This window comes from Musca domestica, unplaced genomic scaffold (genome assembly GCF_030504385.1).
Source record: "Musca domestica strain aabys unplaced genomic scaffold, Musca_domestica.polishedcontigs.V.1.1 31, whole genome shotgun sequence".
In the NCBI taxonomy this organism is placed as follows: domain Eukaryota; kingdom Metazoa; phylum Arthropoda; class Insecta; order Diptera; family Muscidae; genus Musca; species Musca domestica.
In genome coordinates this window covers 6,056,197-6,068,594 of record NW_026712309.1, presented here as the reverse complement: position 1 = coordinate 6,068,594, position 12,398 = coordinate 6,056,197, and the positions used below count along the sequence as shown (strand labels likewise).

The 12,398-nt window shown below is 37.0% G+C and overlaps 1 protein-coding gene across 1 annotated transcript; it reads right to left on the bottom strand.

Moving 5' to 3' along the window:
- Positions 1 to 392: 392 nt before the first annotated feature.
- LOC101895319 (liver carboxylesterase 1F) lies at positions 393 to 7,635 on the bottom strand. The gene is made up of 4 exons (XM_020037285.2): positions 6,673 to 7,635; positions 6,517 to 6,609; positions 6,284 to 6,451; positions 393 to 2,741 (listed from the first exon to the last, which is right to left on the bottom strand). Exons 1-4 carry the CDS (start codon positions 6,802 to 6,804, stop codon positions 1,011 to 1,013), a joined length of 2,124 nt encoding a protein of 707 aa, XP_019892844.1. The 5' UTR covers positions 6,805 to 7,635; the 3' UTR covers positions 393 to 1,010.
- Between the last annotated feature and the right edge of the window lie 4,763 nt (positions 7,636 to 12,398).

The following is a 12,398-nucleotide window of genomic DNA, read 5'->3' as shown; positions in this document are numbered from 1 at the left end:
ATGGGAGCCATACCATAACGAGGCCCTATGTACACCCTTTAATTCCAGATGGTTTTTTAATTATTAGGCACAGGTAGAAACAATTTCGATTAAAAACGCTGAAGAAATCATTAAAGTAGATGGAGCTAAAATTCTGACCCAAAATGCCATTTAAAACTACAAAAACTAATCTTAAGAAAACTATGTGCGAAACCCCTAAATCGAAACACGTTTAAGATAGAGAGATCTACATCTCTAAATATGTCTAGTATCAAGGTATTACAACATACGGACTAGCATCCACATCCATAAAAAAATAGAATTTTCGTTGAACAAGAATATATACACAAACGAAATGCCATTTAAAGCACATGACACAAATGGTCGAGTCTTTTAGGTTCCGGAACAGAGCTGTAAATGGAATGAAATTGGTACATCACATACATATTTATTGCAAAAAAATTAATTATACATAACATACATACACAAAATTACTTAAAATCTATTCTTTGGTGTGCGAGATTGTAAAATTTAGGACGAAAAACTGCGAGTTTGTTCAACAAATATTATGCGGACGCAATGTGCTGAGTTTCTCAAAGTTTCTCACAAGTCAACTGATATTGCCAATTTCGAATACCATTTGGATCCGTGAAGTGTGGAAGTTGGGATGATTGCTGGGAATTCACCACAGAATTCTGTTGGGACACTATCGTCGTTATTGATTTCAATTTCGATGCCGGTGTCGGAGTCGGTGTATTTTTTGCAGCATCCAAAGATTTCAATTCACTTCTAGTTGATTTGCGACGATTGCTGCTTCGGGTTGGTATCTCTATAGTGGGTTGCCGTTGACGCTGTTTGTAGTCGACGAATGGCTTCGGTGTTGGGTAGTTGTTGTGCTTCGGCAAACGTGTTTCTCTGCACCAATTATCTGCAATTGCGGGCTGACTGAATTCATGAGTCACGTCAGGATGTGATGAAAATGTTTTCTTGGAGCAGCAATTAAACAATGTTTGCCGAAGGGTCCACTTATGTCATAAATCACAATCACAATGCGGTGATGGATCCAAAGGATCGCGACGTAGCAAGTAAATGCACAGACCCAATAGGCTAAGAAGAACCGCAACAAGTCCCAACATTACAAAGAACCCGTGTTTATATCGGGCCGCATCCGCTGAAGCTTCCTTGTAGAGCAAATGCTGGGTGACAATGTCGTCGCTGTACTGGCCATTAGATGAGGCAAAAATTTGTGGCAAGAAGACTTGCCAATATCCGTAGACCCGTTTTAAATGCAATGAGTATTCGGTGTTTCGTTTTGCAATGGAATTCCCTGTTGAATTGAGAATCGAGCGTTTGTCTGAAGGCATTTGGTAGGAATTGCTGAATTCATTGCGATTTGGTCGTGGTCGGGATGAAATAATTTTTTCCATATCAATCAGCTCTTTGATTTGCTGTCTGTTTTTCGCATCCAGAGTCAGACTATTTTCCTGCTTGGGCAACCACATTTCGCCCAGGTTATAAATAAACTTATTTTGTTGGGAATAGGGCAACCAGCCATCATATGCGCGTCCAGGATTGGGACTGCCACTTTTTATAAAACTTATGATTGGCGTTCTGATTTTACGAAACATTTTCTCTTCTTCAATGGTAAAACGTCGCCGAGCTATTTGCTGAAACAAAGATGGTCCAAATATCAGGGGCAGGTCCGAAGTGTGGGAAGCACCGCCAAATAGGTTTACTTTGCCGCGCATGTCCATCGAATTGTCAAAGTCGAACACATAGGCGTAAATATCGCCCGGCGCAGACGAGTTTGTAATTTGATTTAATAAGCGATAAAATGGTATTTCGTATTCGTATTCCGAAATGAAGTTTTGTATTGAACTGAGCAGTTGAATTCGATCGCCTTCGAGACCGTTGCCAAAGTAACGCCAATTCAGGGCTTCGAATATTTTTTCATAATTCTGGTTTGGAGCGCGGAAATTGGGCAGAGCTTTCGGCAGCAATGTGTTGTTGATGTACGTGCGTAAACTGGCATAACTATCGCGGGCTAATTCAAGCCAATAATCTTGTAGGAATGCCCCCTCATTGGATGTAATGCCTATCATGGTGTTGGGAAAGCTTTTCATTACGCTCGAATTTGTTAGAATTGAGTCGAAATTAAAGTCCACACTGGGTGCCAAGTGGTGGGAGATATTGCCATGGTTGTAAATGCTCTCGAAGGCATTGAGCAAGTCACCAACACTTTTGGAGCGCAGGCATGACACGACTTGCCTTCCATGTTCCTCAAATTGACAGCCCAACTTTTGTATAAGAGCTTTGGAGGCTTCTTGCACCGTAGAAACAGACCCAAAGTGCTTCTGTATATTTCCACTGGACATTAGTATCATCTGATTAAATAGGGGTGTGGTGGGAGAACCGATGGATGATTGATACCCCAGAACGTAATGCAGGACTACACATGATGCACCTGTCGTCCCATGGCCCAACAAAGTTATTTGGTTGACATTGCCACCTAAACTTTGAACATTATCCCGAATCCATTCCAAAGCTAGTCTTTGATCTTGCAGGCCATAATTCCCGTTGAGTTCACTGTTATCGGCTGCATTCATCCAACCAAATATATTTGTCCGATATTGTATGGTAATGACGACTAAACCTTCGGCAGCGAAATCTAAACCGGTAACTCGATTCCTTGGCCAATCGTAGGACATATCCTCGCCTGTAAGTATCACCAAGACCGGCAAATTTCCATATCGTAAACCATTCTGTAAACGGAAATAAAATAAAATGAAATCAATTTTAATAAAAACAAGTAAAAAGCTGAAAGTTCGGCCGCTCCAGAGTTTGAATACCCTCCACCATTCGAAACGCATTTGGCAATTTTCAAAAAAATAAAATCCGTTAAAAACTCAGTTAAAAACTTGAAAAATCCGAATGTACCCGTTATATTATGGTCTATACGACCACGTGGATCTGCATAGGTAATTTTTGTCATAAGCCATTAGCATATTCAAATGCGAAACTTAAAAAAAAAATCGGTGAATAATGTAGCTAAATTCATCAAAATACCGAATATAGGGAGGTACCATGGGGGCTATACCAAAACGTGGACCTGAACAGACACTTTTCTGTTATAGGCTATAGTCCTGCAGACGAAACACACATTTAAGTTTTATTAATCTACTTCAATTCGTTCGGAAGCTATAATGATATCCACAGACGGACCGACTGACGGTCATCATTAAATCGACATAGAATTTTATGCTGATCTAGAAAATATATACATTATTTTTTATCAACAACACACATTTTACTAAGAGGTTCGCCTATTGAATAATTCGTGCCGGGAAAATCAGTATATAATAATTGGTAGTATCTACTAGATCTGCGGCTAAATTGTATATTTTGAGGTGTTACAAACGTAATGACAATTATGATTGTCCATACTATGGTGGAGGGTATAAAAAGGGTGGAAAACGTGGACCTTTGTAGGCAATTGTCTGTTTAAGTGGTTGGTTTCTATTGCGAACGTCACATAAAAACATTTCCGTTGAACAATCTGCATGTAATCATTAAAATCCGGAGTACCTAAAGGTAGTTTTATATGAGCGCTATAGGAAATCGTGGACATATAACAGAGAATATCTATATATATATAAATCAATTGTTGTTCGTTGGTAATGGAATCAGTTGAGAACCGGTGGACCGATTTGAATAATTTTTTGTACAAACATTCGTCATACCCCGAGTTAGGTTTTTAAAGAAAAATATATTGACCACGCCTACTTTTTATATTGACCCCACTATTTCGATTTATATAAAATCCTTATATTTGCCAAAATAATGAAGATATCGGTTTGAGAATTATTACACGAGATACTGTTGGCTTTCCATCCAACCGTAAGTATTTATTTAGGGGCTGAGGAACGCGCCTACTTTTAAATCTGTCTCTCTATATGTAAAAGAAAGTTGTGTTAGTTACTGATTTTAACGATTCAGACAAATTCGGAATTGCCTCTTGGCAGAAAAGCATAAAATCCAAAATAATCGCGTAAAAATGTGAAATTTTGAACATTTTCATTTTGACTTTTAAAATGTGCAATAGTAATGTTTTATTTTGCATGATTTTTTTCCATTTTGACTTACAATTTACGAATGTACCTTTGTAGTGTTTTTTTTTTTTTTTTTTGGAATTCTAATATGGAATCGAATTTCAAAATAATAGTACATTCTACAGACAAACTTCATAAGGACCTTTAAAAATTTGCCGTAAAAGAAATCAGCGAACCAGTTGAAGATTATTTTTCTTTTTTCAATACTTTCGTTTTTCTATATTGAAGTGTACATTTCTTATTGTTTTCAATTCTGAATGAATAATATTAAAAATGAAATGAGTGCGATGTTAAATGGCGATCTTTCATGTATAAAATTGGCATCTAGCTTTCAACTCCAGGACCTTCAGCTGGAAGATGCGAACACATTTATACAAACAAAAATGTCCGAAAAAGCGTTATGGGGTTCACTTCAAAAAGTGGACCTGCTTCTTTCATAGCACAATAATTCGTCCAATGAGAACTCAAAATGCAAAATACATTGGGACGCAAAATAGTTTCAAGTATATTCTACATTTTAACCATATTTTTCGTACTAATTTTGCCTTATGTTGATAATTAAAAAAAACATCCTTGCAAGAAATGATCACGTTTTAGTATCACCATCATATGATTTAAGGTATTTTCGGGGTCTTGGCTACTTTTTCCATTTATTTGACCCCTATTTGACATCTTTGTTTCATAAAATTTTTATTTTTCGGAAAAGGGCCCATCTTAGTCTTAAGGCTACATGGGGTAAAAAACCCTGAGGTAGAAAACCATCTTACAGATAATTATCCACATAGGCATTTATTTAAGTTAGTCCCCACATTAGTATACCCCCAAGTCCACTTTACCAACCAATGTGTGGTCAGAGAAGAAAATTTGGTATTCTATTGAATTTGTAACCCCCAAGAGAATATTGATTGGGAACGTAGATTTGGGATGTACGTCTATATGAAATAAACTCCGAAATGTCAATCTGGGACTTATTCAGTCGGAAACTGTGGCAGAAACATGAAAAAATACAAAATTAGAAAGTAACACGAGACCGAACGCTTCTTTAATCGTCATTGAATTACACTACGATGAAAAATGTGGACTTTATTGGATCTCCACCGCACAATTTAAATGACAAAAAATGTATGCCCATCTTAGGGTAATCGGAGCAAAAGAGTAATTTTTTTGGCTATTCTGACAACATTCTGCCTTCAAGTATGAGGTGGACAAAACTAAATACCACGCAGTACGGGATTTTAAACGTTGGAAATACAAATTCGAAATTATAGATTATTTGAATGAAAATGTAATAAAAATTGAGCTGAATTTTCACATTAGGCTATTATAGATGTTCTTTATTATAAAGGTATTTAACACAAAAATTAATTTCTATTTAGTCATGGAGTCATTACTTATAACCAAAATTGGAGTCATTATAATGGAGTCATTACTTATAATGAAAATTGTGCCGCTTACATAAGTCAGATCTGTGATTTATTATGCTTTAAAAAATTCGCATTAAAGACTAAAAGTACGGGCCGGCAACGCGGACCAGTCCAGCTAGTTCTAATATAAATACAAAAATTCAAACAAATCCGTAAGAAAATGTGTCTTGAATCGTCAAAATACCGAATAACGGCAAAAACGCAAACATTGACCGACATAGCTCATTTACGAACATGATCTTTGTAGAAGAAGTATGGATATTGCTTTAATCTAAGTTTGATAAATACATTGCTATGAAGAAAGTTACGGGGAAGCTACCAGGGAGAGAGAGAGAGGTTGGGCAGAGATATCCCAACTTCCAACTAGATCCAACGACGGTAGAGAAATTGGAAAATGTGAAGTTTAGAGAAATCTGACAAAGATTTTACATTCTATATCGATCCACATCGATCTGTATCTGACACCTATATAACGATGTGCGCAGTTCCATAACTAGGTGTTACTGAATAATTCTTACTGATCACATTTTTTCAGTAAGATTTTGTAAACTCTCAGTCACTTAGCTGTCAAATTGCTCTCTTTACTCGCTCTCATTTACTAGACGTTGGTTTGTGGAAAAACATTTTGTAATAATTTTTAATGAATTTTTACAAAGTTTTCGGTTATTAGGGAAAAATTCGGACAATATATATGAATAGAATTTCAAACCACGAACAGATTTTTTTATCAAGAAAAACACTCCTCAAATTAAAATAGTAATGAACTCTTACCTCAGAAACCCAAATATTCAAATATAGACAATCTTCGCTCATTTCAGCTGGTCGAGCTAATAGTTCGTCTGAAGTTTCATCGTAAATGGTATTCGATAATTGTGGACATATTGGTTTCATACTCATGGCCTGGAGAGTTCTATTCCAGCCCATGTGAGGTTTGCTTGGCTGAAAAACAAATTTAATTTTATTGTACCATTTAATATATGGAAAGTCCTTCACAAAATACTTACAGCAAATCGAAGTTCCCCAATGGGTGCCTGGGCGTAGGGTACACCCAGAAAAGCATAAACGGCTGAGCGGGCAGAATCCGGGAATACTTTTAACTAAAAAAATAAAAAATAAATTGAGTAAAAACTTTTCCATTTGGTAATTATTGACAAATTTACCCCCACTAAAGTGCCCTGGTTTAATTTAATGTGAGTTTGTTGCGCCTCAGTTCCAGCGATGCCACTGGCCAGTAGCCAAACAAAAATTCGGAATAATCCATTGACAAACTTCTGCTTAATTTTGATATCCATTATACGTTTGTAGGGTTGATCTTCTGTTCTGTTCTGTTTGTCCAGCTCGCCTAGTGGTGTTGTGAATTTTCAATTATTTTCATATTGTGCTGTAGTGGAACGAACCACCGTTACGCTTAATTAAAATCCAATCCAGATACCTCGTTCTAACGCAAGCTTTAATGTGTTCTAGGTATGACGTTGATGTGCTTGTTCGGCCAAGTGTTGGGAGTAATGTTGATCTTTTTTTGACGACGGCTGATGTTGTTGCTCTGGCTACTTTCCATAAACTAAATTCAAAAATTCTGGACAGTGACAGTGTAGAGCGAGTGTTGGAGGAAAACCCAAAACAAACAACTGAACTCCCCACACATGACATGATATTGGAAAATCGTTGATGCAACAACAACAAAAGTCCGGCAATCAAAAATCTACATTGACCCGGGGGGTGGTGTCAACGCTTTCGGTGAGTATGCACGGCAGCGTTGACGTTGTTAAATGCGGGAACTCATCCATCCATGGAAGGTAATGAAGGCGCGCAAATCTGTTACTCACGCATACTAATATCGCCGCCTTGTACAATTGCATTGCTTCAATATTAACGGCATTACATCGCTTCCAAAGAAGGTAGGTCAGTTGGACGAACTTTAATTGTATTTTTTAGAGGATGAGTAATTTGGGCTATCTGATGAATGAAGAACATAATATCGAATGTGTTTGCCAATGTCAGCTATTCCTCCTTTTGGCAAAATTAAATTTTTTACATCACTAATGAAAAATTGCCGAGTGGGATTAATGAGCCAGAATATGACTTATTAGCCATAGGTAAATTTTTGTAAATGTATTAATACCGAAAAAACTGTCGTGAATTAACCTTACGCAAAGATCATGACAATAAATTCCCATTTGTAGGATATTACTAAATATCTCACAAATTCGCCCACATATCCCTGATATTCGATATTTTGACGACATTATTCGGAGTTGTTTAGAATTTCGTATTCAGAATTCCTAAATGTGAACTACAGTTTATCCCAGAAAAGTGTTTATGTAGGTCCAGTTCTTCCAGAGATAAAAACCAGTAAAGAAAGTCTTAAAGCCGGGCGGGCCGACTTTATGATACCCTCACCACTTTGCTAATTTAGTAGAGGTCCACATAACAATTAAAAGTTTTTATGGGAGAATACAATCATACACGCTATGATTATAATTATAATTTAAAGTTCTAAAGACTAAATATGCAGAAGCATTTGTATCTTTAAAAGTCGGACTTGTATTGCCCATATGATATATATGGGAGCTATATCCAAATCTGATGTATTTGATATATTTCCCTGAATATCGTTGTTACGGAGTGCATATTACGGCTGTGGGTAACAAATATAACAAATCGGATGAACAATATATATGGGAGCTATAGCTATATCTGAACCGATATTCACCAAATTTGACATACTAGCTTCTAGACTCATTGTGGGCAAATATTAGACGTTTGGTGCACAATAAAAGGTAAATCGAACCGATCTCGAACCGAACCGATCTCGATAAAATTCAGCAAAGGTCTTTCTGAGCTGTATTTTATATATTTCCCCAAATATTGTTGTTACAGAGTGCATATTACGGCTGCGGAGGACTAAAATAACAAATCGGATGAACAGTATATATTGCAGCTATAGCTATATCTGAACCGATTTCGACTAAATTTGGCATACTTATTTTCAGGCCTAATTTGGTTGTATGTGCAAAATTCTATATTATTCGGGCTGATATTACACGTTTGGTGCACAATAAAAGGCAAATCGGACGAAGATATATATGGGAGTTATATCTAATTTTTTACCGATTATCTCCAATTTCAATAGGGTTCGTCCTTGGGTCAAACAAATGATTTGTGCAAATTTCATCTGGATCAGGTAATAAATGCGAACTGTACTATGTTCACAAAAATACATGGACAGACGGACGGACATTCATAAACCGACTCAGAATGTGATTCTATGCAGATCATCAAAAGGAACTATGGCTCTATCTCGTTTCCTTTTGCCTGTTACAAACAAATGCGCAAAGACATAATACCCTGACCACCTTGTGGTGTAGGGTATAAAAACTGAAACAAAGTCAAACACCATAATTTTTACATTTTTTTTAATTTTAGTGAATGAAAGCATAAAAGTCGGAAATAGCATCAAATTTGAGAATTAGTTTAGATTTGTTCAAATTGCTCACCTTTGGCTGGAATTACGGTCTTCCAACGGCCAATGAAATCGTCACGCTGCCCGAATGTTGCTCTGTGGTATTTTGGCCCTTTCCCGAAACATTGGTATTTTTAATGCCAACCTTGCTTTCCAAAATACTCCAGCCACAATAGTCCAACAGATTGGTATCCAGAGATTTCGGTGGCCATTGTGCGCTGGAATTTAAGCGAGAAACCTAATTTTGTAACCATTCTTGGGTGGCGCGTGCTGAGTGCGATGGTGCTAAGTCCTTTTGGAATGTCCAAGGTCTGCGGCCAAAATGTTTACGTTCCCAAATTTGAATATTTTCGCGATAATATTCGGCATTTATTCTGATGTCATGATCGATTAATACGAGCGAAGAGCGACCATCGGCTGTTATGGAGGCCCATACCATCACCATGGCCGGCGCTTGAGTTCGGGTGGCCAACCGAAGGTGCACATAAACTGGAACACAATCATAAACACGATCATTTTGTTTGTTTACAAAAAGCTGCACAACGAATGTTTTCTCATCGGAGAAAACCAAATTCGGCAGTTCACCACTTTCGGCCAAGCGAAGCAACTCTTTAGCTGTTTTGCGTCTATTTTCTTTCCGTTGCGGTGTAAGTTCCTGTACTTTTTAGAATTTCAATGGCTTTACCCCGAGCTCATTTTTCAATATTTGCCGAATGGAATATTGCGATATGTTCAGCTCACGAGCCATTTTTCGACCACTGCGACGCGGGTTTCGATTAAGCCGCTTCTTTACTGCTGATGTTGCTGTTTTTTCCGTCCACTTCCTTGACGTCGGTCTACGCTACCAGTATCACGGTAACGAGCGATGGTACGAGATACAAAAGATTTATTCACTTTAAAATACTGGAGTGCTTTAACGATTGTGGTTTTCCAGCCAAATATAAGGAAATGACACTGTCAGGCTTGGATTCAATCACGAATAACTTTTGTTCTGGAAAATTCTCACCAGAATGCTTTTGTAAATTTGAATAATAATAATTTTGATTAATTTTAACAGCAGTTGGTTGGTTAAAGTTGGTTGCAGTTTTTTCATCTCAACCTGTAGAAAATAGTATTCGGCGATTTAAACCAGTGATCTTAGTCGGACGTGTTTGTTTTAGAGTCGTTCCAACAGTTCCTGTTAGGCCTTTAGTACCCTTTGCACAATTTGCTCAGTTTGACAAAATCTTTCAATCAAAACGTACTAAATTTTTTACTACACCACATAGTGGTAAGGGTATTATGTCTTTGTGCATTTGTTTGTAACATAGAGAAGGAAGCGAGTTAGACCCATAGTTACTTTTGAGGATCTCCATAGAATCACTTTCTGAGTTGATTTATGCATGTCAGTCCGTCTGTCCGTCCGTCCGTCTGTCCATGTATTCTTGTGAACAAAATGCAAATCCGATTGAGATGAAATTTTCTTAACAACATTTGTTTGGCCCAAGGACGAACCCTATTGAAATTGGTGAGAATCGGTTCAGAGTTAGATATAGCTCCCATATATATATTCAACCGATTTCGGGTTAATTGTGCACTAAATGGCCAATATCACCCCAAATGACCTGAATTTTGGTACATCCGACCAAATTCTGTCTGGAAGCAAGCACATCAAATTTAAAGAAGATCGGTTCAGATGCGGCTATAGCTCCCATATATATGTTTCATCCGATTTAGTGTTTTAGTCCCTCACATTCGTAATCTACACTAAACAGGAATGATATTTGATACCAGATATCAGATAAAGCCCAAAAATAGTTGATTTTAATTTTATTAAAATCTGTTCAGATTTGGATATACCTCCCGTATATATATTCATCCGATTTTGGGTAAATTGTGCACCAAATGACCAACATCAGCTCAAGCGGCATGAATTTTGGCAAATCCAACCGAATTCAGCCTAGAAGCAAGTACACCAATTTTAGTAAATATCGTTTCAGATATAGCTATAGCTCCCATATATATCTTCATCCGATTTGGTCTTTAAGTCTCTCACATTCGTAATATGCACTCCACAGCAATGATATTTGGTACTAGATATCAGATACAGCCCAAAAATAGTTGATTTTATTTTTATTAAAATCTGTTCAGATTTGGATATAGCACCCATATATATCTTCATCCGATTTCGTGTTAATTGTGCACCAAAAGACCAGTATTCAGCCTAGAAGCAAGTACACCAATTTTAGTAAAAATCGTTTCAGATATAGCTATAGTTCCCATATATATCTTCATCCGATTTCGGGTTAAATGTGCACCAAATGGCTAATGTCAGCTCAAATGGCATGCATTTTGGCACATTCGACCGAATTCAGCATAGCTCCACTTAATAAGCATAGTGGTGTAGGGTATCATAAAGTCGGCCCGCCCGACTTTGACCTTTCTTTACTGGTTTATTTTAGATAATATCGAGGAGGATATTAGTAAAACCATTATACAATGGTTTCAACGTCTCCATATCCGAGCCGTAGAAACAAATAGTGACCTCAATACCAAATTTCTCAATATCAAATGTGAAGATTCCGACCCTATCGGTTCTTCCAAACCCAAATTTATTACCATTTAGTATTTTTCGTACAAATATAGGACGCATGTCCAAACCACCGCCAAATCTCAAACCGCTTAGCACGAATTTCCAAAAACCCTATAGTTTATCTATCTTGCACTCCATCAGTGACATTTGTAGTACATTTTACTACTTTTACTTTTAGTACGAACTGACCATAGTGCAAAATGTCAAGATTCTAGTTTCAGTCGTTTCGACTGCGCGTTGATTGTCAGTCAGTCAGTCAGTCAGTCAGTCAGTTATTTCACTACTCTTTTAGATTAGCCGACGAGTAAACAAACTCACTGTTTCTGAAAAAAAACATGAGGGCTACTAGCTTTTATTACATAAGTTTAGATCACTGGGCATGATATGTGCTTAAATGAGAATATTTATGTTCCACACTGTACGTAAAAATCATAAATAAAATTTAATAATTATTTCGTTTTTTCATGTTGTTTTCACTTTTGTTTAAACAATTTGTTTTCTTTTTTTTTTGATTATGTCAGCTCATCATGAATGGTCGAATGGTCGATCAACATTTTTTTTGTCACATAGAACATTTTTTATCAAACAAAAATATGCATTTTGATCAAAATCTGCTCACAGAACTCTGTTTGGAACTTTTCGAGTATCGCATTGAAGCATGAGTCAATACTGAATGAGTTGGTGGTGGATAAATGTCACGGCGTGTCCATTCCCTGTTGAAAATCTTTGAAGCGTGTTTCCGAAAGCTGCAATAAAAGTGGTGGATTTTTATTTAGACCACAATATGCTACCAGTTAAAAAAAAGTGCTTTGGAAAAGAGCGATTGGAATATAACACGATAATCGCAATAT

What these genes read in the sequence shown, in the direction of transcription:
- LOC101895319 (XM_020037285.2), bottom strand. Translation starts at nt 6,804, where the DNA reads ATGGATATCAAAATTAAGCAGAAGTTTGTCAATGGATTATTCCGAATT. An exon ending in ACCAGGGCACTTTAGTGGGG is followed by an intron (nt 6,610 to 6,672) that starts GTAAATTTGTCA and finishes TTATTTTTTTAG; the next exon opens with TTAAAAGTATTCCCGGATTC. An exon ending in TTGGGGAACTTCGATTTGCT is followed by an intron (nt 6,452 to 6,516) that starts GTAAGTATTTTG and finishes TTTGTTTTTCAG; the next exon opens with CCAAGCAAACCTCACATGGG.